We start from the raw sequence: 25,945 nt of genomic DNA, 5'->3' as shown, positions 1-25,945 counted from the left end.
ACTCACTGCTGGAAAAGAGGTGTTGCAAAATTGTGCTGCGATGAGTTGTGTATGCGGGACTTTGTATGTGTATGTGTATGTGCGTGCATGCGTGTGTATAGAGCTTCTGCTCACAGATTTAATCTTCACAGAGTCGGGTCACTCGGTCCGGTCTGAAAGGATGTTGTCAGGGTTGTTCTCTTGTTTTTCACCTGCAGGAAACATCAGCAGACTATTGATACCAAAGCTTCACAGTGAAGAATATATTATCCATAGAACTCGTTCAGAATCATTTTCAGCAGATAATGCATGCATACATGTGAGAGGCCCCACTGCAGTTTAGAGGAGTAGACACATGGGAGGATGTGGAGGTGGGTGCCAGGCACTCATGGTAAGAAAGTAAGTAAGTAAGTAAATCTGTATTTATATAGCACTTTTCTCAGAGAGCTACTCACAAAGTGCTTCACAATGTTAAAACAATATAAAATCAGTAGTGAGACCCAAATAAACAAACACAGGCATATTACAAACAAACACGCAGAAGTGAACACAAGTAAAAGTCAGCTAAAAGCTCTCCTAAATAAAAACGTCTTCACTTGAGCTTTAAAACACTCGACTGAGTCAATCTGGCGCAGAGATGGCGGGGGGGGGGGGTCGTTCCAAAGTCGGGGAGCGACTGCCTGAAAGGTGAGGTCTAACCTAGTTTTAAAACAAGTTTTTGGAACATTTTTTTTATCAGTGGACCTCAAGGAACGTGCAGGAGTGTAGGGAGTTAAAAGGTCAGAAATATAGTTCAAGGTTTGTCCATGCAAGACTCTAAAAACTAAAATCAAAATCTTAAAATCTATTCTAAATTTAAGCCAATGTAGCGATAAAAGCAGAGGGGTGGCATGAGTGCACTTATTGGTTCCACTCAAAAGCCTTGCAGCAGAGTTCTGGACCAATAGCAGACTTTTAAGAGACTTTTTGTTAAAACAAGTAAAAAGAGAATTGCAGTAGTCTAAACGAGAGGAGATAAAATCATTGTCTTCAGTTTAGCCACATTCCTCAGGTGATAAAAGCAGTTTTTGACCAAGAGCTTGGAGTGAGAGTCAAGAGATATAGCTTTGTCAAACCAGACACCAAGATCCCTGAGACTGGGACAGAAGAGCTCAGTAAACCAAGGTGTCTTTTGATGGAGGGAATTTTGTCATCAGAAGCAAAGATTATTGTCTCTGTCTTATTAGGGTTCAGGAGTAAATTGTTGTCATTTAACCAAACTCTAATGCTGGCCAAGCAGTCTAGTAGATTTTCCAAAGGAGCAATAAAGTTGAATGTCATCAGCGTAAAAATGATAAGAAATATTCGAAAATTCGAGTATTTGAGTGTCCCAATGGGAATCATGTAGAGTGAATAGAATGTGTACCAACACAGAACCTTGGGGAACGCTACTAGACAGGATTTTTGCTTCTGAAGATAGACAGTCAACACAGACCTTGTAAGATCTACCACTGAAATAGGAAACAAACCAGCTTAGGACGGAACCAGATAAACTGTAGTCGTTATGAAGACTTTCAATCATAATTTCATGGTTTACAGTATCAAATGCAGATTTCAGGTCTAAAAGAAAGAGAACAGTGTATTGACCAGAATTTACCGCCATGAACACATGGTTGGAAACTTTTAAAAGAGCCATTTCAGTTAAGTGGTTCTTTTTAAAGCCAGATTGGAAAACGGGGGAAGACTCTTTGTAGGTTGTGTTCTGGATTCTCTCTGTGCAGATGGTTACGTGACAGCTAAAGTCCTTGGGAGCCGTGGAGACCACTGACCAGGCAGATACTGCCCCCTCCTCTCTACATTTACATATTCATCCATACATTGTATAGAGTGGTATGAGAAAGTTTGGGCACCCCTGATTATTTTCAAGATTCTTCTTCATAAATCATTGGTTGTTTGGATCTTCATGTTCAGTTAAATATATCATATAGCAGATGAACACAATGATATTTGAGAAGTGAAATGAAGTTTATTGGATTTAAAGAAACTGCAATAATTACTTAAACAAAAATAGGCAGGTGCGTAAATTTGGCCACCCCAACAGAAACATGCCATCAATATTCAGTAGCTCCTCAATTTTGCAGAAATGACTGCCTCTAATCCCTTTCTATAGCTTCCAATAAGGGCCTGGATTCTGGTTGAATGTATTTTGGACCATTCCTCTTTGCAGAACATCTCCAGTGCAGTCAGATTTGATGCCTTCCGAGCAAAGACAGCCCGCTTTAAATCAAACCACAGATATTCAATAATATTCAGGTCTGGGGACTGAGATTGCCTTTCAAGATGCCTTTGTAGAATTAGAGCAGTGGTTAGGGTCATTGTCTTTTTGAAGTATCCAGCCGCGGTGCAACTTCAACAGATTCTTGAACATTGTTTGGAAGAATCTGCTGATACTGACTGGAATCCATGTCACCTTCAACTTTGACAAGATTTCCAGTACTTGCTCTGGCCACACAGCCCCAAAGCATGATGGAACCGCCACCAAATTTGACTGTGGGTAGTAAGTGTTTGTCTTGGAATGCCTTGTTCTTTGCATACCACCCCTTGTTATGTCCAAATAACTCCATTTTAGTTTCATCAGTCCACATCAGCTTGTTCCAAAATTAAGCTGGCTTATTCAAATGTGCTTTAGTATACCTCAAGCGACTCTGTTTGTGGCTTGTGCGCAGAAAAGGCTTCTTCCGCATTACTCTTCCATACAGCATCTCCTTGTGCAAAGTGCGTTGAATGTTTGAACGATGCATAGAGTGACACCATCTGCAGCCAGATCACGTTGTAGATCTTTAGAGCTGGTCTGTGGGTTGAGTTTGATTGTTCTCACCATCCTTTGCCTCTGCCTATCTGAGATTTTTCTGGGCCGGCCACTCCGGGCCTTTGTCTGAACTGTGACTGTGGTCTTTCATTTTCTCACTATATTTGTCACAGTGGAAATTGACAGCTGAAATCTCTTAGCAAGCTTTTTGTGTCCTTCACCTAAACTATGATGTTGAACAATTTTTGTTTTCAGGTCATCTGACGGCTGTTTTGAGGTTCCCATGTTGACATTCTTCAGAGAAGATGCAAAGAGGAGAAAAACTTGCTCTTGACCACCTTAAATACCTCTTTTCATGATTAGCTTCAAATGCATATTTAGATCAAGGGTCTCTGATAATTATAATAGAAATTTTTTGTTCTAAAAATTATTGCTAAAGGTAGTTAAATCAATAAAACAACAGGGGTGGCCAAATTTACGCACCTGCCTATTTTTGTTAAAGTGATTATTGCACAGTTTCTTTAATCCAATAAACTTCATTTCACTTCTCAGATATCACTGTGTTCATCTGCTATATGGTACATTAACTGAAATTGAAGATCCGAACAACCAATGATTTATGAAGAAAAATCTTGAAAATTATCAGGGGTGCCCAAACTTTCTCATACCACCGTAAATCCCCGGGCAGGGAGAGAAACAGTGCTCTTTCTTGTGTTCCTTCTGTGAGCCCTGTTTTAATAAAAGGCATTCAGGGAAATTGATTGAGCCCGGATATCTGTATTAGAAATATTGTTAGTGTAATAAATCTTTGGCTTGAATTGGAAACCTCTCGTCTGTGTGCTTTCATTCCAACAGAATCTCCACGCTTCAACTGTAAGTCTTTCTTGCTCGTACGTCATCAGGACTGGGAACACACTATATCTGCCAAAAATGTGAAAATGATCAACTCTGAGAAACAGATTTTAAACACTGGCCTAATACTAACAAAAAGCATTGCTTTGAATATTATTATGTTATTCTATGTAAAAACACACCAAAAAAAAATTATGAATCTCACAAAGGTTCCCTGTTGGCTTTATATCACTGGATAAGAGCATAAAGCAGAAGGTATTAAAACTAAAAGGAAGAAGACAGAAAAAACTTGAATTTTTACACCTTGCAACTGTTTTAGCTTGATCAAATCTATGTCTTGCGTAAATAGGAGCAGCCTTTTTTTCATTGTATTAGTATTTTCTTCCACTTAAATGCACATTTAAATGATCTTTCTTTCAGTTTAAAATTACATTTCCCAAACCTCATATCAACAGAGGCAGAGCAACATCCCATGAGTAAAAAGACCATCTAGAGATGGATTTATTAAACGTATGACAAAGAAAACAGCAAAAAAGTGTTTTTGTTTATTGTTATTTTTCCTCTTCAAGAATTTTCTCATTCCCTACTGGTTGTCGCATATCATTTTTCTCCTCCTTCTTGTGAGCTCTGCCACTGGTTAATGCTCTACTTGACATATTAACTCAAGAATCCACTGAATCTTATTTTTAATTTACCATCGGTTTATTCTCCTGCAAAGCTGTTTAATGCTGTGATATCTAGTAGAATTGCAAAAAAATGTAACACATTTGCAGTGTATCAATGTGGCGACAAAAGATCATCATTTTCACCGTAATGGTTTGATGAAGCACATGCGCTGCAGGGAAGTTAGTAATTCAGAACTTCGCACAGAAAAACTCTGGGGTATGTGAATGACTCCAGCTCGGAGGGCCCCGTTTGGGTGATGCATGGCAGCCATTTTTGTTCAGAAGCGCTGATGCAGGGCGAGCTTTATTTTAGGAGAGGGAGATCCTCTTGCCTTGGAGGTTTGAAACAGGCTGTGCTGTTGTACTCACATGAGTACAGTAAAGACAGAAGTAAACAGCTTGTGAGTCATCTTAAAGCACTTGATTGGATGCATGACACATGACACCTCTAAAGATTTAAACCCCTTTGAAGCACATTTCTTACACTTGAACCTTATTCTGTTATTTAAAATAAAAGTTTTGGTTTTAAACTTGACCACAAATATTTTAAGAATAAAACTTTGAAGATGTGTTAATATTTTAAAAATTTATTTTTAGAAATGTTCCAGTTTTTAGGAAAAACAAACATGGTTAAAAATGAACCTAAAAAGGGATGCTAACCTATAAATCAGCCAGCCAGCAAAGCATTTAAAATAATTTATCTTTTGTCATCCTGTTTTAAAGAATTTTCATATCACAATTTATCAAAAGCAAGGATTTAAACTCAGAAATGGCTGTTTTAGAATGTTGACCCAGTTTGTGGCAGATCATAAGAATCCTAATATGCTAAAATATTATAGAAGTGGAGTTGGTGTAACATCTGGTCTCAGATGGAAGAAAAAGTCACTATGGTGCAGACAAACACCATCAAATGAGAGCAATGACATGCTTCTTTTAACTTCTTCTCCTCAATAAAGATCAGTCATCAGGCAGAACTATCCCTCTGGAATGTCTGATTGGAAATTGGAGGACTTTAAATCCCTGTCCCAGATCTTTCCATCTATCTTTAACACACCACTGGTCTGGATGCCACTGGCGCAGAGATGAACCGCTGAACCAGACACCTCCATTCATCCAGTTTCCATCTTTTCTTTTTTAAAATAATAATAGTAAATACCAACAAATGCATGGGACCCCAAATGAGGAGGGTGCACCACAATCTCACCGAGGCAGTGAGGCATCCCAAACCTGCATCAGTTTTAAAGGGGTATGGGAAGCCTCAAAAACAAAAAAGATGCAGGATATTAAGTGTGTGTATGTGCCTGTGTGTCAAATGTATACACAGCCTTAAAAAAAGGGGGAAAACATTATGTGTGGTGCAGCCTAACCTTTGGAAGGAAACAATCCAGCTCCATGATGGCCTTTCCTTTGATGATACGCATGGAGAAACCTCTGGAATCAGATGGCATTCACTCGCTGATTTCCCATCATAATGCCATTTGCTAACTATTATTATGCTGCCAACAGCTATAGTTGGTAGTACTGAGTTGACTATTATTCTCTTGACACAAAGAGGAGGAAACGAGGAATATGAATGTTACAGAGTCTGCAGAAGAACCCATATTGCATAATTTTGCTATAGTCTCTGTGTTGTAAATATGACTGATGGTGATAGCCAGGCATTTGAATCGCATTTACATTTAGATTTACAATTTCATCAACATGTTATAGTAACAAAAGCCTGCAGGTCCACATGAGTCTCTCATACGTGCACATTTCTTTGATATTTTAGCTAATATTTGAGCCAGTCTGTATGGCATGAAAAATTAGGGAGTCTGTTCAATCTTTTGTCTGCACACATTAAAAAAATTATGGACTTGAAATGAAGAAGAGGCTTTCATCAATCACATCCATTGTTGATAGTGGCATGGAGTTAAACCAGAGCCAGTTATGCAGACTTTGTCTTGCAAATTAAAGTTTTTCTCCTTATTTTTTTGAGGTTTATTTTAGTTTGACAATAAATTAACGAAGATGAAATCATTTCATTGAACATAATTTTTGTAAAATACCTGAAGGACAACTGATAACACACTAAAAAATTAAATAAATAAAAAAAAGATAAAGAATCCATGCAAATAACCCAAGTTGGATTGTTAAAGAGGTGATGACTTTTTTTGCTGAGTTCTTTTACTCAGAAACAAAAAAAGAAAATTGTTAATTGGGGTGAAATGAAACCACTATAACAATTGTTTATTAAGAAATGTATAAAAAATATATTTAAACAATTGTTTAAAAAACGTATCTGTGCTAAACAAGGAAATGATTATTAACAGAATAAAGAAAATAGCTTAATGAGGCTTTTCAAGTGAGCAAGTTTTTCACATAGAAATGACAAAAGGAAAAATAAACTACTTTATATCATTTGTTGTTGTGTTTTTTTTTTAACAATTTCAATCTGCCTCATAGCAGTTAAAGGAACTACTATTAAATAACATAGCTTTCTAAAAGTTTATTTTTCCCCCCTTTCATCTGGAACACAATTACTATCGCCATTTTCTAATAAGTGAGTAGGCCGTTCTTTGAGTAAGGAAAATGTGGTCAGGGCCTGGTGGACATGGACAAATCTTAATTTTTAGAGACTAATAAAATTCACTAACTCTGAAAACAATCGGCGTTTTTAAATGTTTAATTTCAAACAGTAAAACCATAGATTTCAGAAAGATGCTCGGCTGCTGCAGACCCGCCAATTCCGTTCCAGCTTGACTTAGTGAAACGTTATGTTGGCCAACCTATTTTCTCTCACGTGAACCCGGAAGTTGTTGTTTGTCTCCTCGGGTTATCCGCCGGGAATCACGCACATTTTTGTTTTAAGGTGAGTTTATGCTTAATGACAACCAACAGCAAACACTAACACCGTTATCTTTGAGCAGGAGTTCTGCAGTCCAGTGTTTTTGTTTCCTTTCATGTTAGTTTAGGCTTGTAGTTCCTTATTGTTTACATCCGACCGGCTCCCTGAACACGTGTGTGACACGGGAATGCTAACCAGGTTGAGCCAAATGACTCGATGGAAGGTGGTAACCCATTTTTTCGTGTTGTTGGGTGATTTGCTATGTGCTTACACAATTTAGTAAAGGAAGCAGACATGCGCGTGTTTCCCTTGTCTTGCTAGTTAGTTTTTAGCTCAGAAATGCTAGCACAGGCTAATGATGGCAGTTTGGCTTCAAATTTTTTTGTAAAGATTTCGAACTTTTTATTTAGACTTATGTCCCGATATTCTTTCCTCAAGTTCGATTTTTAGTGTCTCGAACACACACATTTTACACTCAAAAGTTTTTAAAACGGAGAGACTGTTATAGCCATAAAATCAGGTTAGTGCTTCAGATAACAGTAATGAAAAGAAAACATTTGACGAGATTGCTTGCTGGACCCTTTTCATTATCAGATTTCTTTTTTAAAGTTTATGTGCTTGACGGACTTTAGCTTGATACTTTATTTCTTTTTTTTTTTTTTTTCCACATATGACTACCAGAAAAAAATGTCCACTCAGTTCTTTTATTTAAATTCATAAAAACTGCAATTCCCAGAAAACCAGACCTTCACACTTGGCATTATTGGAAAACTACAAATGTGCTCTGTAGATGCCAACATAAGTTTATTAAGTGATATGCAGTGGTTGGGAGATGTTCAGGTTTAGCAAGTTTTCATTGCTGGTAGTCAGGAAGATATTATTGCAAAACTTTGTAGTGTTAATGGTCTTAGAGTTCTTTACTAAATAAGTAACGGTGTTATATTTATACCACAAGAGGAGGAAATGACAGATCATCAGGCAGCAAATATCAGTCCTTATTCTTTTATTTTTCCACTTATGCTACATCCACTTATTTTTTCTCATTCAAATAAGCCAGAAATCAGGTAGACACCAAATTATTTGAATTAGTTCTATGGGTGGTAATACGATGTCTCCAATGGTCATTGTTGCATAAATTATCCTGTTTACACAATCACCGTATTCTGATAATCTAAGAAATCCGATTATAGATAGGTGGATAGAGCAATCATTCCATCCCACAACAGAGAAATTGATTTAAAAGTACAAAGAATCTTTACACATTATTATTACTATACTATTATTAAAAAGAATCTCACTTGTAGTTAAAATAATTAAAGCAGGATGAGCATATGAGGAAAAGTTTTTATTCTAAAGTTTTCGTCTTAGTGCATGTATTGCTCTTTGTAATGAGGAAAAACCTATATGTCACCTTAAAACTAAACACATACTGCGACATATAATCCTTATCCGGCTGACTGGCTGCTACTTTAGTCAGACCTTAATAGTAATAATGGGCATCTTTCACTCAAGTCTATATGCTAAAGTCTCTTTTAGTTTTCAAAGTCTGTTTGAGAAGTTTTAAGTTCCAGTAATCCTTTTTCCCATTTATTTGAAATTAGCTTCCGTCTCCTTTTAGCTTCTTTTAGGCGGGAATAATAGAGAACACATATGTCTTCAAGACATTCACCTACGACTATATTGATTAGGCACTACTGTAAATGTGGTGAAAAGAAGAAACACATGAATGTATTCATAACAACAGTGACACCTGAAAAAAGGAATTTGTTTTATTATTTAAAAAATTATTTGCTCATATGACATTTATTAAGATCTGAGATGATGTTTCACATAAATTCTGAATGAATTTGAATATTTTTTTTTTAAAATAAAAGCAGAGAGGTGAACAGTACTTGGATTGGTTTGTCTATATTCATCTCATGAATTGTTATTTTGTGGAAATTTAGAAAGTAATAGATTTGAGTTGGGGTGTTTATTTATTGTAATGCTGTTTATTTGATTAAAATCAGCCATAAATGAGTTGAACCCTAACCCTGTGGTTGTTACACAGTAATACATATAGCAAAGCTAACATATCATTAAAGCAGTGTTATTAGGAAAAAGACCAAAGAAACTTGAGCGGATGTTTGAGGCGACTGTAGTGAAAGTCAATTTTAAATCTGAATTAATGTGGTTCTGATGCTGTGAGTTCAGTGTAAATTCCACCAGTGTAAAACAGTCATTTGTCACCTCCTGCTCCGTGTGCGGTGCCAAACTTTAGCACATAACCTCGCTCCCTGTGCACCCGGTGAGACTCTTTCTGTCCCTTTAATCCCTGGTGACCGGCTTGTGACCGTGTAGCGTGGCGCTTATGCAGTGTGTGCGGCTTGGGAGCCAATCATCTCCAGCCATCATGGCACAGACACGCAGGGCTGGACAGGGCAATGGGCCGGTGCTCCTCCTGCGTCCACTTGGTGTGTGTGTGAGGGGTGTGTGTGGGCCAGAAAAAAATGTTGACGGAGATTGGGAGAAAAAAGTACCGGTAGTTGTGTTTCACTGTGTTTTGTTAGTTCATTTACCCGTTTCTCACACAATCATTCAGAGCTGGAAATGGATGTAGGTGAAATCATCTGATAAGTTGTAAGTTTGATCCTCAAATGACTACAGGTTATAGTCTTTTAACAAGGCCTTATGGTTTTTGCTCCCTTACAATTAATCTAATTTATTTCCTTCTGGACAATGAATTTGATCTCAACAGATTTTCTATGAATTTTTAACTTTAGTTTTTCATATAATGTTTACTTTTGTTCAGGATAAGGGTGATTATTTATGTGAAAATGTGTTTTCATAACCAAATGAAAATTATGTGACGAATAAATGGATATTTAATAGGCCTGCACAATGTTGAAGTACAAAAATGGAAGTTGGCACTGGTTTCCATTTTTAAGTTGAAATGTATTTGTGCTCATATGTAAATGATACCAAGATGCGGAATAAAAGAACTAAATGGTAATAATATTCATTTTGATTGCAGCAATGAGCTGAATAAGCTGAAGCTCCAAAATAATTTCTTCTTTCATGAACCAAATCAGGAATCACTTGCAGTGATTTCAATGTTTAAACACAAAGTCTCTGAATTAAAATGCTGAGCGGATAAATCCAGATGAGGGTTAATGGTATTAAGTTATGTAACACTCAAGCTTCAGAGCTGCAGTGGATTACCTACAAGAGGTTAGTTTTATTGTACGTGGCCTGTCGATACAGAAACACATTTCCAAATGATAAGATGAAAGTCCATAATTATAGCATTTACACAGAATAAGTTAGAGTTGTAGCGATAATAAGTTGTCACTGAATGTTACTGTGTTCTAATTTACAACCTATCAAGCTCTAAATATGACTGAATTTTCAGCATTCCTTGAGTTAAGTAGGAGCATAACCATGTTAATTTTATATATTTTTCCCATTGAGGCATGGGATTGGGTTATTTTTAAATATAAGATTTTTAGGCATTTTATAAAAAAAAAATTCAGTTTAGGTCAAATCCCTAGCTTTGCAGAAAAACATTTATTTTTCAGACAAAATTTATTCGGGAAGAAAAATAATTAAATGGAATTGTTTTGAATCATGAATTGAATTGTGAGCTTGTAAATTGAGACTAAATGGATTATTTTTAACTTGTCCTGTCCAACAGCTGGGCAGACAGTTGAGAACTGAAAGCCTCTTGTGTTGGACATATTTTATTTTAACAACAGGGGTTACTAAAAACTAAATGGATTTAGTATGATGACAGGGTTCTCCATCACTATTGGTCTGTTTACTCTAACACAGGGGTCTGCAACCTGTACCTTTCAAAGACCCATTTGGATCAGTTTCCCACTGAGAGGAAAGCACAGGGAACCACAACACCAGGTGTGTTAGAAAAAATGTTTTTGCCGATATATAGTGATAGTTCATTTGGCGATACTTGTGTTGATCCAAAATGTTGTCAGGATATTTATTTATTTATTTAAATTATTTTTATTCTCTGAGCGTGATGATTTCCTTTGATCTGTTCAAGGTTGTTCCAAAACCTTGAACAGACTTTTCAGTCTGTCAAACACCCAGAGTTAAGATGAATGAGATGATGGAAACAAATTCACTTTGATGCAGACTCCTTTCTATTTATTTATTTTCTTCCAAATCCAAAATCCAGGAGGCCTATACATTATTTTAATTTTTCGGATGACAACTATTTTTTATTAGGAAGCAGCTGTTAGTTTGTTGCGGGTCTGGAATCATAAGCGATGAGTCTAAGCCCCGCCCCCTCCTCTCTACCTGTTCGTTGTTTTCCCCCGCGCACAACCCCCCCTCCAGCGTGTTCTACACAGACAGCGCAACATACAGTAAGGTAGCAGCAAGGTGACAGGATAATAGGGGCGTCCTGATGCAAATTTGATTAATTTTAAGCAGAAATGTGTGGTTTTAGTCTTGGGGGGGGGGTAAAAGGCTCTTTTTTGGGGGCGTTCATGTGCCCCCTTCGAGATTACCACTGACTGTCTTTCCAGAAAAAAATTTTCCATCCCATAACACAGCTGCAGACACGCCCCTTCCGCGTTCACGCTGCTCTTTTCCTCCTGTCTGCTCGCACTACCTGACGGTGTTAAAGGCAGGACGACAATCTGAGAACATGGTAGTTATTTTACAAAACCATAGAGAGCCGCAGCACAGGTATTAAAGGTATAAAAGAGCCACATGGAGCCGCCGGTTGCCGACCCCTGCTCTAACATCTTAGGCAGCAGAGACTCTCCAGATTTGCTCTTTTTCAGCTCAAGAGAACAGATCTATTCATTAATGCTGGTTGTCCTTTTTTTATAAGGCAGGAAAATCCAGCTGTATTTACATTGTTTAATGTGGTTGCACCAATAGATGACATGTCTCTTGAGTGTGATTAAAAAAATATAACTGCAATCATGATTTTATTCAAAGGAAACTAGTATTTTTAGCAAAAAATCTTATTTCAAACTTGCAAAAAAAAAATTAAAACATTTACAATTAAAAGTATTTTTGGCTGCATCATTCACAACAGCCTTCAGCATTTTATGGCTTGTGGAAGGATTTTGATTGGATGCAGGCTATAGCTGAACGTCCGACACCTCTGATCCCTCCGATCCTTCTGAGCTTCAGAGATCACGGGTGATCACTGCATCAGGAACGGTCATTCATAGCAGCAGAGATAACCACACAGCCAGGGATTATTGTGTCCAGGACGGAAAGATAGAGCTGCATACATCCGACCGTAATCCAGTTTGGAGTTGCAGGAGTAACAGTTTGGACATAAATCTCACGGCTCCTCTCTTTTAATCATCAGTGTTATACTATGGGTTTCCTTGGATAAACCAAGTGATATAATATCACCATCAAGCCCTGGAGATCTTTCCTGTCTACATCTAAAAATGATTTTTAAAATAATAATGTTGATATAGTGATAAGGCCATCACCAATTTCTTTTGGTTTGGATTTTTTCTTTTATTTTAGTTTACACTTCAAGACAAATATATTTGTAACTGTCTGCACCTAGTTTGTGTATCTACAGTGTAAAATGAAAGTAAATAAATAAATCAGTTAATAACATTTTTTTTAGAACCCCAGCGTCTACATTTTTTTATTTTTTATTATCATTTAAATAAGAGCATATTTTTATTTTCCAAGACCGGTTTTCGAACGTTTAATGTTTGTTTTCTTGTCTTTTCAGTCTGTTTTTGCTCCTCACATCCCCGGATCAACAGGTGTGCTGGTGAGGCCTGTTTATGTGTCTACACACCTTCAGCAGGCTTTGGGGAAATGTTCAGTGCCCAGCAGAACCGGGAGGAGTTGGAGGATGAGCTATATCGAGATGATGGAGAAGACTCGGAAGGGTCCGAGTGCAACAGTGAGTTGGAGTTTCACCTCTACAGTCAGCTCCACTACTCCTCTAATCCTGGGGAGATGGCTGACCTGGACGATGCAGAGGAAGAGGAGGAACATGAGAGAAAGCGGGACGCTGACACCAAACCCTCCTCACCTGCTTGCGACACTCTCCAGCTACACCTCAAGAAAAAGAATACAGAGAAACCAAAGAAGAGGAAGACTCAGCCCCAAGGCTCAAAGTTAACGTCGTCGTTTTTTGAGGAAGTTATAGTGATCGACTCAGGCCCTGATGTCATTACCATCTCTGATGACTCTGCTGAGGATTTTGATGGAGTCTGTTCCTCGAAAGGCGGAGCTTTACCCAAACAACAGACTTCCACTCCAGCACAACAGGTAGACGAGACTGTAATATACCCTGAATCAGAAATAAACTAGTGTTCCATCATTTATTATGGGGGGTACGTTTCTAAAAATATAACCCACAATGGGTGAAACCCACAAGGTAGGTTCACAGATGCTTTAGGGCTGTAAAACCCCTCACTACACACTTTATACCCTTTTTCTCAAAAAGACATGAACATTTTCAGACTTTTCTCTCTTGTTTAAACTCTCGAAGTTCAAACATTTGTAGAAAAATAAGTCCAGTCTTAGAGAATGAAAATAAAGATCTGATCTTCATGGAAGATTTATGTGGACTTGGAGAGCTGCATGTATCTGTACAGGGGAAAAAAGGAGATTGATTGACAAGGTTTCCGGCCAAGCAGGATGCAGAAAAAAAGTGTGCTGTTTTTTTTTTGTTTGTTTTTTTTAAAGTTAGGCACAACTGTAATAGTTGACACGCTCTCCCGCTATCTTACAGCCCCTCATAGGCCCAAGCTAACATATGTGGTCCAACAAAGATGGCAAGCAGCATCTGAGCTTTCCAGCTGTACAGTTTTGAGCCAGATGTCGGCTCAGACGAGGAAAACTAAGACGACCTTTGAATCTAGTCGTCTACAAATAGATGCATCGCAATGGAGCAGAGCAAGGAGCTTGTGGCCCGCCGATTGTAGCGTCTACGTCACAGCAACAGGCTTTTTCAGACTTTTTTTTGTTTGATTCACCACAATTTGAATAAAGAAATACTTAGAAACGCAATTTCTAACTTAATTTTCTCTATGCATGTCCTCCTTCATGAAAAAAATGACAAAAACGTTTGAAAGACACCAAAAACGCCATTTTCAATAGAGTGGGTCTTTTAAAGGTTTTCATTGGGGCCTTAAACAGAAACTCCAGGACTTGATAACTGGAAATTTAACCGTCAACCATTTCAGATTTTCCTTAAAGACTAAAACCAGTAGCAGTTTCCCCTTTTTAGCCTTTTATCAGCTTAAGTGATTCTGTTGAAAGTGAAAAGCTCAAGCACAGTAAGCACTAGAAAAATGAAGTGGGTAATGTGTGTCAAAGCAAATACCTGTGAATTCTTGGATGCTGGTTTTTCCAATGAAATGACTGGGTTGAGCAAGTTTTCTTGTGTCACTCTCAGGGCATCTGTGTAAGTTTGATCTCTCCAAAAACGCCCCCTCGTTCCTGTTTTAGCATGTCGCGTATTTTACGTTTTTTTTTTACACGATAAAGGGGGTTATTCTGGTTTGTGGAATGGCAGATTTTGCTGCTCTTTGTTGGACAGGCTGACCTGCAGCAGTGTAAGCTGAAAAATGTTTACTGTCTGATCACCCAGCAAACCAAGACGAGGAGCAGAAGTCCTGCCGTGCCAGTGGCCGTATTGTGCAGCAGTTCAGAGTCCGAAACCACATCGGATTCCTCCGATTCATCAGATTCTGAGGATCTGGAGAACTGGATGATTCTGGGTCAAGGAAAGCGGGACGAGGACCAGTCCATCTCGCTTCACCTTGAAGGGGCTTCTGACAGCAGCACAGGTGAGCGTTTGTTCTTATGTGTCAGCAGGAAAACTTACTAGAAAATATTTATAATTTGTTAGTTTTTTGGTGCATTTTCACAAGAAGGATTTGAAGGATGGACACCTTTAGTAATGACTTGTAGCATGCCCCTCAGTTTACACACATCAAAATGATTAGGAGCAGGCCATGTTGTCTACGTGGTTAAAAAACCTGTATGTTTGTGGACCAGCTGTGCTTTGAAATTTGTACATTTTAGCATTCCTGGCACTGTCTGTTTCCTGGTTGCTCTCCTCCCTGATGCATCTTTAAGTATGCCTGTGTGCATTATGTATTAATATGTGTGTGTGGGGTGGTGCTTATAAAATATTCAATTTCTAATCAGCATGCATGTGTAAATACACACGGATACCAACAGTCGTAACACTTATGCCGAGAACAGACAAACAAACGGGAAAGCGGGAGTGCGTGGGAGGTGTATGTGTGTGTGTGTGTGTGTGTGTGTGTGGGGGGGGGGGGGTAATCAGAAAAGGAATAAAAATGTTTCCTGCAAATCTCTTTAGATCTACATTATCTTAACCTGCAGCCTCAGCAGCCCCCTCCCCCCCCACCTCCACACTCTCCCATCTTTCTTTTATCCCATTTTCTCACTATTGTCCTCCCATCTCTGTCTCCCTTACCATTTTTTTCCCCCTCATTTGAATTTCCCTGGGCTGGTGTTTCTGCAAGAGTGCCCACTGTCTCCTCTACACACAGCAAGGCTGAAGAAAAGGGAGGGGGGGTCTGGAGCTGGTGGGAAGGCTTGAGGTCTTGGCCTGGTTTTGGGAGGATAGGAGGATTTTAGGTCTCTGTCTTCCTGTCTCTTGTCTGGCTTCTCTCTGTGATCTTTGGAGCTTGACCTCATGTCTGCACATTGGGGGTTACGGGTGTGGAGTAGAAAGAGTCAAGTGAGAGGAATGGAGCTGGGCTTTGTCAAAAAAAAAGAGGGAGGGGGGCAAATAAAGGCAAGGAAATTAAGGGACGGGCCTCAGTAGTCTTGAACCGCACTCCCATTCCTTGCTCGGTGACAAAATCAAAGCGAATACTGTGTCTGTTGTCGTCAGCTCGCAACAATGCCAAAATGAGTTTCCTACATGGCTAAAGTCCTCTTGAGGAGAGAAAAGGATCCTTAGAATTTATTCTGACAAACATTTATTTTCACTTCCAAATCAATCCCTCTAACCACAAATGTAAGGTTTGTTGGACAACTATAAATAGTAATTAATATATATATATATATATATATATATATATATATTTTAATTGAAATACATAACAATATGATAAACAGACCTATTTTTATAATAGAAAAAGAAACAAACAATATAATTCATCAAAATTAATTGTTACATATTATTGATAGTCTCCCACAATGCAATTCACCTGTGAGGCCATTATGATAGAAAATCTAAAGTATTTTAGGTGAACATCTTTTTGTAACTTTTTCTTTTGTTATTTCAGTTTTCACCCTTCAGTCTCCACCTTTTCTGATCTTGCCTTTGGTTGGAAATCAAAAAGTCTCCCCAGCGATGATGCCGGCTTAACATCTGACTCCTTGACGATACAATTTAGCCGACGCTCGCTTCAAACGTAGTCGATGAAGTTAAGGGCTTTTGAGTTAATCAGCTGATGCTCATAAGCCATAGCAGAAACAAACACTGGAGAACAAGGAGGGAATGCTGGGAAAACATGACGTTTCTGCTGATTTCATGCCACTCTTTATATACAGATGAATACGCAGGGCCTTTTCCACTCAGAGAGGAGATGTTATTTCTGATGGTGCTTAAAAAATAAAGCAAAAACAAAACCTTTTGACTATATTTGATTTTATTAAAGTATAGTAATACAAGAAAAACACAATTTTGGTTGTTCTTCAGCAAACATGAAGCATTACAAGAGGCAGAGATTCCCAATATCCTCCTAAAGTTTAAAATAGAATATAGTGCTAAATTACTAAAATTAAAAAAGACCTTAAAAAACAACCATATTTTGAACCACTAATGATGCCAACATTTCAAGTTAAAGAACTACTTACTTCTTTTGTTGTTTTAACTTATAAGAATAGAAAAAAAAAGAATAAAAGTATTTCTGTAGCTCTGAGTTGGCATAGGAAGGATATTTAAAGTAAAATTAAAGACATTTTGCACCGTTTATTGATTAGTTTTCTCCTTTTATATAGAACATTGATACACTTGGAAAAGTGGCTGTCTAGCACCTGGCTGTGAGGGGCAGCTGTCGGTGGGTGGATCTGTGAGGACGTTGGATGAGTTAAAAAAGAAAAGATTAGAAAAGGCGGATAAACTGGAGCTGCCCGCTTGTCTTGAAGCTATGCAGCAGCAACCAAACGGAACAAGAGATGGAAAATGGGCTTCCCAAGATTCAAGCCGCCTGCCTCTCCCACCCAGAAAGGGTGCACGTCCTTGTGTAAAGGATCCAGGGTATAGGCGGGGTGTGCTGAAGCCCAACTTGAATCCAGGGTGGTTAAACTTCACTCGGTGGTCACACTTTTTTCCCCTCTGTTGCTTGCCCCCAGTACTCCTGGCTTGTGTTTTGTTTCCCTCGGTCTTGGTCAGTGCACATCAAACTTTGCTTGAGGCTTAGAGAGGCAGCTCTGGCTCACTATCGGGGTGGCCGATCACATCAAAGTGTGCTTAAGTACGAGTGTGTTACTGTGTGTGCTTGACTGAAAGTCTTGGCGAGTTTGAGAGAAGCGAGTATCTTCGTGCTAAGAGGTTAAGAGGAGGAAGGTAAGCTTTTCTATTTTCTATTATTTCTCATCTTCTAGGTTTTACAGACTTGTTATCCAGTACGAATCTCTGGAAGACTCCTTACTTGGATGAAAATTCTAGCTTATTGTCCCATTTGTTTAAATGTGCTACTTTAGCAAGATTTTTGGTTGGGCCTGCAGTTTCTGTCAATCAGAGATCTCTTTTGGGTTTTGTTTTCCCGAGGCCACGTGCCAGAGTACAACATGTAGAAAAATGGATTTTGGCCGACTCTGATTGCATATGTGAGAGTATGTGAATGCACAGGCAATCTGGATTGCAAAAATGAGATCACAATGGCACGCTGGGGTACTGCAGAAGGTGTTTGTGTGAGTGTGTTGCTGAGAGTGCATGTGTGCGGGCGGGCGGGTGGGTGGGCAGGCACTGCGGAAGGGAGACACGGATAGGATCAGCTCTTATCTTGGCTGCCCAGTGCCACACGAGGTGTAACGCCACACCCACACTACCACACAGTGTGTTTGAACAGGCACACACATACACACCATGAAATCACTGTGCCATAGTTTGACTTGTATTATCCAGTTTTTACAGAGGATATGCAAATGGGACGAGTCTATACTCTGTAGGTCTAATTTCGGCGGATGCAAAGAAAAATGGGAGAAATTCAGCCGAACGCATTGTTGTTGTTTTTTAAATCAGTGATTTTTTTTGTCAGTAAAAAGGAAAAAAATGAATCAAACAATTTCATACAATTAATTTGAACATTAAATATGCTCAAGTACTATTTTTAATTTGACAAAATATTATTTCACATAACAAAAAAGTTAGGAATCTATGTGACAAATAATTATTATATGAAGGATTTATTTTCTGCTCTTAACATTCCTTAACATAAGCCTCCTTAAATTCGAATTAAGCACATTTAGAGGATCTAGAAGCTTTCTTGGATAATTCTTGGGTAGTGGAAAGCTGCAGGAGACGGGCCCCGAAAAGGATTGGCTGCGGCGTCCGTCTGCCAGTGGCGAGTTTCAGCGTAGACGTCAGCGCAGCTCAGAGGTCCAGGGTTTTGTATGCACAAACGGAAATCTGTCTCAGTCTTCGTGTCTAGCAATGTTTTTTTCTGCGTTGAACCTTGAAGTTTTTTTTTTTTATATGTAACAAGACTTTTCACATTATTATCCACTTCTTTAGAGCTTTAATCTTTTGTAGTTAGACATTAAAAAATGCAAAAATATGTAAACATAATTCGAACAATATTTGTTAGATTTTAAAATTTGAGATATTATCTAATTACATTTAATTTAAGTTGAAATATTATAATGAATTTTAATTGTATTACTTTAATGTTTTACAAGTAATTTCTGCCTGTAATTGTCTGTTCACGTTGACAAAACTAGTCTTTTTAAGTCCTCTTTGCCATCACAGAGATTCAGATGTCATCTGGGCTTTTTCTGCTTCACCTTTTATGTTTGTATGTACATATATATGTTTATTTATATGCCACATGTATCTGCATCTGGAAAGGACAGATCATCCTGTTTGAAAGTAATCTTTGTCAAAATAATTTATGAAAATGTGGCTATTTTTTTCCTGGAAACTTTGACTTGAACACCCACAGACATCTGCGGTTGTGGCTGCAGGTGCTCATTTGTATGAATTAGACTGTTTGTCTTCAGAGAAGTTTCATTTAAATATAATCTAGCAGAAAACATTATAGCAACATCTACACACTTCTCACTTCTCTATGTGTTAGTTGCAGGCATTATTCAAGGAGACTTTTAAGTACAGTAGTACAGATTTAAATGATTTAGCTACAAAACTTGTTCGAAATTTATTTTGTAATTATTAGTTTAATTCAAATCTATTTACTCTGGTTGTGTTCATATTTTTATGCTTATTTATTGTGCCTTTTTTTTGTGGTTCTTGTTAAAATGAGGTGTCGTTTTGGATCGAAAGTGAAGGTGTGATATGAGTCTGGATGTGTTGTGTGTGTTGGAGTGTGAAGGTGTGTGCCTCCAAAGACAAAAAGTGCGGAGCCAATGTCGGCCTCACCACGCCTGAGGTGAGCCCAATAACCGTGCCCTGGCCCAGAGGACCGAAGATTCTCCGTCTTTAGTTCAGAATAGATAAAGAATGTGATCTCAATGAAATTGTTTCCAACTCCTAATATTAATGGGCTCTCCGAAGAAATTTGATTTGAGTTTTTGTGTGTCAAAATCAGTGTCATAGCTGTTGGAATGAATGTGAGTTAGTATGAAATCCTACCACAGCCTGTTTGCAAAACTCTAGCCTGCAGGAATGTGTAATAAACTGGAGACCAGAGGGTCCCTACTGTAGTTAAATGTGTGTATGTGGGATGGGGTGATAGGTGAACAGGGAATCCCCACCTCCTCCTTGAACCCTTATTTAACCGGTATATCCCTTTGAGAGTAAAACAAATCCCTTTTTTCCATCCAGAACTGGAACAGACATTGTGCCCTGAAGCTACAGAATGACACATTTGACCAAATACTCACAGAAATGATATAATAGATGATTAAATAAAGCTTGAGAGAAATTGTACAACTGGCTTTGTGTTTCCAGGCTTCTAAAAGCGTTGCATCATTTTTGGGCTTTTACTGACCTGCTTTGCACCAACCAGGACAGAACTTCTCCACCTCTTCTCTCCCCTGGGTGTTTCCTTTAAGACGACTCTGGCAGCGAGGTGGGATGAGTTGAGAGGAGAGTAGCAGGGGACAAAAAATGTCAATTACAATTACCAATAATAATCATTATAATTAAGCAATCACTTAATAGGAAATCAAATTATTGTGTGGGGTGGGGGGTTACAGTGGAACTAAGGGAGCTCCCATGAGACTATAATAATTTCTGTTCTTTTATTTGACCAACCAACTTTCCCTTTATTGTCTTTTCTTAGTTTTTGGGCAGGGAGGGGTCCTTGAAAGGGCTTTATTAACTGGTAGCCTAAGGTGTTTTTTTTTTTATTTTTGGGAGGGGATTTGAAAGAAAGGGGTAGGGAGCACGTGTATTAATATTAATACGTTTTTGGGATGAGGTAGAGGAGAAAGACAAGCAAGCAAAGGAGGGGTCAATGGGCAAAAGGCAGTCATGGATCCATAAAATCACCTCTTTTTTTTCTCTCCCCCTCTTGCCAATCTACACCTCCTCTTTCTGTCACTTTTTTCTCCCCCTTTTCTCTGCCAGTAGCAAAGAGGAGAGCCGTTTTGGATTCATAAGTTCATTTTAACAGTCAACAGGATAAGAGGGAGAACCACAAACACACATTTAGGGTGGGTACACTTGCTTCGGTATGCAAAAGGTTACCTAATAATAGCTGGCCAATGTTTTTCAGAAGGTCCCAGAGGATGGTTGTGTGTGTGTGTTAGTACGTGTGTGCACGAGAGGAAGACTCTTGGCATTGTACCACACAGATATACACACAAGTGTCCCTGTTTAGCAGTTTTCTCTCCAGAGGCTTTTTGGCAGTGTGTATGTGGCCACTCCAAGGCTTCTGCCCATGTCTCTTAATTAAGACCCTCGTCAGACAGAGACCAGCTGGGCCTGGTCTGGCCTTACTGGCACCAACTCCTAATTTCATGCAGTCTTTACATATTTCCTCATCCTTGAGTCCGTTCACCCATGCTCACTTTCCATCAGCTTCTGTAGCCACTTTTTCCATCTGATTGTAGCATGTAACCCTTGTTTGAAGGCTTTTAAGTTCAGGATTTTCATGATCCTCGTCATAGAGGCTGACATTTATACTAAACCTGAGTTTAGGGAGGCACTGATTAAAATAAACAATTAAATTAAATGAATTACAAATGGGGCTGTGGTGCAAAGGGACCTACAGTCGACCTATAATCAAAAGATCGCAGGCTTCGTTATCGCCCTGTCCACCCGTGTGTCGAAGTGTCTTTGGGGAAGACCCTACGTTGCTCGTGGTGGTTATAGGTTGGCGCCAGTGTTCAGCAGTGGAAGTGCCATCAGTGTTTTAAATGTGTGTGTGCATGGGTAAATGGGGCTGTGGCTGTAAAGTGCTCTGGGCCTTCTAAGAGCGCTATAAAAGTAGATACCATTTTACCATTTAGGGAGCAAATAGCAACAAATCCCATGAAATAGAAGTTCACAGCTTAAGAGACTCAAATTTAGGTGTTTGGGGAAATGGTGTCATGATAAAAATCGATCATCCAAACACTAGATATCAAACAGGATAATTAGTCATCAGATCATAGATTGCTTGGAAAAAAAAGGTTGAAATACAGATCTAAACCGTATGTCTAACAATATGAGTCGGAAAGGTTTAGACTGGTGCAGGAATGCAGATAAATCTGTAATGATAAAAACTGTTAATGTATTATGTCATCGTGGTAAATTTTATGTTTTTGGAACATTTGTTGACAAATGGACACAAATGTATTCTAGATCTTGATGTTCTTTGTGTTTAATTATAATGATCAACTCTGAAAATTGTGTTTTTGTTGTTTTAATGTCCTGTATAATTTTTTTTCTCATGATGGAGGACTTGCATCAAGAAAATGAAAATTAAAACTGCGTTTCGGAGTATTTATCGAAATCATGGGAATTGGAAGTAGACAAATTAGACAATTCAAAAAAAAAAGCTTGTAGTAGTAGTTACGTACAAACTACAATCTGGGGACCACAAACTCCCAACTCCGGTCCATTCTGATGCATCAACTTCAGACGACTAGATCCATGTCGGTCTTTCCTTTTCCTCGTCTGAGCCGGCATCTGACTCAAAACTGTACGGCTGGATAGCTCCGATATTGTTTGCCATCTTTGTTGGACCGCTCATGTTAGCTTGGGTCTATGAGGCTGTAGGCTAGCAAGAGACTGTGTAAACAGTGGGATGATGGGAAATCAGTGCTGGCTTACTCCCCGGCAAAAGTCCCTCCCACACCTCAGGCAAATTTCTGATGAACTGCAGCAACGCCGAAACTGTGTCCTAGAAAACGACGTAGGTTTCTTGATTTTGGCTAAAAACAGCATAATCACAATTAAAGGACCACTGGGAACGCTTTTACAATAGATCAAAATAGGATCTGAGTGGTACTTTAAGGATTTTTGTCAGAAGGAACTCATAAATCTTCAGCTCTTCCTCCAATCTATGTCAGCTCTGTATTCTCCTCTGCCCTATTTTCCATACATCAACACCAGGTCTTGGTTATGTGACAGTATTTAGATTCGCAAGGGCAAGATTTACTCCAGTACCTCTGAGCATGCATCACGAATGTGGCCAGGCTTTTTTTTATTATTCTAACACTTTATCACTTCACATGTCTAAAAGTGTCAGGACTTCTCTTAGCCCCGAAACGTTTTTTTCTTTTGCATCGTGGTTTGTTGCAGTGTGTGTCTGTGAATGTCTATCAAGCCTTTGCCCATTGCCTGTGTTGCTGCATGCACGTGTGCCAGTGCATTAGCACACCTAGGCCGCCCCTTTATCCAGGGGATTATGGTTAAATGAAATGCCGAGATTGTGGTGGCGAGCGGCTGATAAAGCCCCAGTCAGCGTTGGGAGAGAAATTTAATTATTGTGGATAAAATCAGAGCGGAGGAGATATTTGCCGACTCGTTGGGGACTTTAGTCATTGATATTTCTTCACATGCTTACAGACCAAATTCATAGTTCATCATACTCTTAATGTGGGACTGGTTTTGAATGCCTGTGAGTGTGTGAGTGCATACAGCAAGTGCATCTAGCTGAGATTTTCACATTTAAAAAGATTTTAGGCGAGAAGTCAGACGATACTTGTTTAAAAAAATTAACATATGGATAGAGCTTTCTTTGTTTTAGCTAATAAGTTGGTACTTCTTTACCAGTATTATCGCAATGCATAAAAGTTCTTTAAGGATGAACATTTACCCACGATTCTGGTTTTAAACCTAGAATTTTGGCATCCCTAGTGTTCATCTTTAAGGTTGTTTATTGAAAAATCATGTAGATGTACTCTATAATTATGTACTTGATCACACTACGATTTAATTCTGTTGAACTTTTATAAGGTCATTTTTAAAACTATTTAAAGATACAGCAATAAAATGGTTGTATTAAACTAAAATACCCCAAAGGAAAAACTGAAAATATTTGGCTTTAGATACCAGTTGAAATAAGAGCATAATTTTTACAGGTCTAACAGTTCATTTTAACGATTGCTTCATAATTTGTGGTTGTCGATACGGCTCATAGTTGATGTTGGTTTATTTTGAATGATCCAATTCGATCCGATTCACTGACCTTAAATTGATCCAGGACATCTTTAGCCAAAAAGTTCAACCAGTGTGACTCAGAGGTGAACACCTGGCTACTCAACGGTGCAGGTGAAGTTTTCCAGATTCCTTGTATTTCTTGCAAGATGAGTGTAAATGAAATATGTGTACAAACAAGCAAGTAAACAAGAATGAATGGAAAATCCATTCATATTGTCGTTTAATAAAGTTCAGCCGACTGTTGTTTTTCCACATCAAAATAATTTAAAAAATGGAACATTATTAGAACATTCGACCACACTGTTTGGTCTCATGTCTTTGCAAATCATTTTTTGCTGTCATCACGCGTTTTGTCCGCTGTGATGCACTTTGTTGTTTTTACGTTTTAGTAAAAATTAACCAACTGTGCCTCAATCTAAATGGTATTTTCCAGCATCGATTATAATCGAATTATATCATTTTGAAATGATTTTATAATGGTATAGGTTCATTTGACAACTTGCCTCAGCCAAACCAATCTGGTTGAATTGTAGGAATATAAATCGATTAAGTTGATTAATCATTACACCCCTAATAATTGTGTCAGAAAAAAAGCAAATAGTGAAAATAAAAAGTAGATTCAAACAATTAGTGTATTTTGTGTAAGGTCACTTTTATGATGAAGTGTTTGCTCCAGCCTCCTATACGTTTTCTGAATATCTTTTTTATTTTATTTGCATTTTTCATATATGAACACTCAATTGGGGGGGGGGGTCCAGACTCAACAAAATAAATGTCAGCAGTTAGAAATAAAAAGAAGAATCACTTTGCCTCATTTTAAAAGATTTATGTGCCCATAGAGTTTGTCTGGTTGTGCTTTTTGCAATACCAACTCTGACACAGATTTTTGTTGTTTTGAGGTACTGTATTAGAGTCCCTTTTACCCAGTTTTAGACTTTTTTGTAAGAGAGTGTGAAAATTCAGTTGGAGCCAAATAACTCTTTGCAACCTTACAGGACTTGTTATATGGAGAAAGATCAGCCTGTTCGTGTTTGTTTGGCTGTGTGTGGGCATGCAGGTAAGCACATTTCTGTCCTCTTGAGTGCAGACGGATCAATAGTAATTGGGTTGAGTGTCTCAGACCTGTTTCCTGCCTTTGTACTGCAAGCCTTTTGTAGGCTGACACATGGCCAAAAGAGAAAGGGGACAAGAGGGAGAACAGAGAAAGAGGAGAAAATGGAGGATGTTTGCAAGTCGACATGCATGGCCGACTCCCTACACTGATATGCCAGATATTTATTCAGAATTACTTACTAATCTAAAAAATATATACATCTTCCGGCCTCCTTTTTTTTGGTCTTAGCATTTGTTTTCATTCATCGTTGAGATGTACGAGATCATACAGCTTTTAGGAAAGGGATGGTCCTTAACTGTGGTGCTGTGGAACAAATATACATGTTTGTCTTTGGGATATATTAACAGACTTATTACTTTTCCCGCCGTTTACAAAAACAAGCACGATCTCTTTACCCTTATCCCTTGCCGTTCTGTCTCTTTCCACTTCCATAAAAGCAGTGCGTGTTAGCTAAGGGTTGGAGCTCCTGCCGTATGAGCAGGGAGGCATTAGGCATAAACTCAAAGGTATATTAAAGCAGCGCTCCTGTTGTTCCTATAAACACGGCAATTCAATTTAGCCTGCCCCATGGGGAATGGGATTTCAGCAGCTTTGGAGAGCAGGAGGTGGTGCTGGAGGTAAGGGAGGTGAGTGCAGGGGGAAGAGTTGGGATGGAGGGCTTTTTGGAGAGGGAGGGAGAGTGAGTGGTGGGGAGGTTAGGCCCAGATGTGGAGGAAAGCATATTGGATTGGCATGGTGGGTAGTTGCAGGAATTCATTATAGTAGTTGCATTAGCTACCATTATGCCAGCAAGTGTGTGTTTGTGTGTGCACATGCGTGTGTGCGCAGTGCTGAGTGCACACAAACAGACTCGCAGTTGCAAGCATTGGAGCTGCCACTGTCTTCAGTCTCGGTGCTTCCTTGCACGCTTGGACAGAGCTTTCTGTGGGAAACCCCACGGTCATATTATTCAATCCAAATTCAA

At 38.7% G+C, this 25,945-nt stretch overlaps 1 protein-coding gene across 3 annotated transcripts in view; it reads left to right on the top strand.

Annotated features, from left to right (window-relative positions):
- Window positions 1-6,997: 6,997 nt before the first annotated feature.
- LOC101170154 (zinc finger, CCHC domain containing 7) overlaps window positions 6,998-25,945 on the top strand; it is a 58,955-nt gene continuing 40,007 nt past the window's right edge. Inside the window, exons 1-4 of one of the 3 annotated variants that reach the window (XM_020702873.3) lie at window positions 7,044-7,135; window positions 10,922-11,002; window positions 12,825-13,372; window positions 14,700-14,898. In XM_020702873.3, the coding sequence (XP_020558532.3) occupies window positions 12,914-13,372; window positions 14,700-14,898 (658 nt within the window). In that variant the 5' untranslated portion in view covers window positions 7,044-7,135; window positions 10,922-11,002; window positions 12,825-12,913. Of the gene's footprint in view, window positions 7,136-7,160; window positions 7,335-10,921; window positions 11,003-12,824; window positions 13,373-14,699; window positions 14,899-25,945 lie in introns of those variants that run through there. The other 2 variants (XM_011474853.4, XM_011474847.4) reach the window with 2 other exon arrangements.

The sequence above is a fragment of the Oryzias latipes genome (assembly GCF_053564925.1).
Source record: "Oryzias latipes strain Hd-rR chromosome 1 unlocalized genomic scaffold, Olatipes_Hd-rR_3.1 chr1_Y".
NCBI lineage: Eukaryota > Metazoa > Chordata > Actinopteri > Beloniformes > Adrianichthyidae > Oryzias > Oryzias latipes.
The sequence above is the reverse complement of the archived record's forward strand: the minus strand, read 5'-3'. Positions and strand labels throughout refer to the sequence as shown.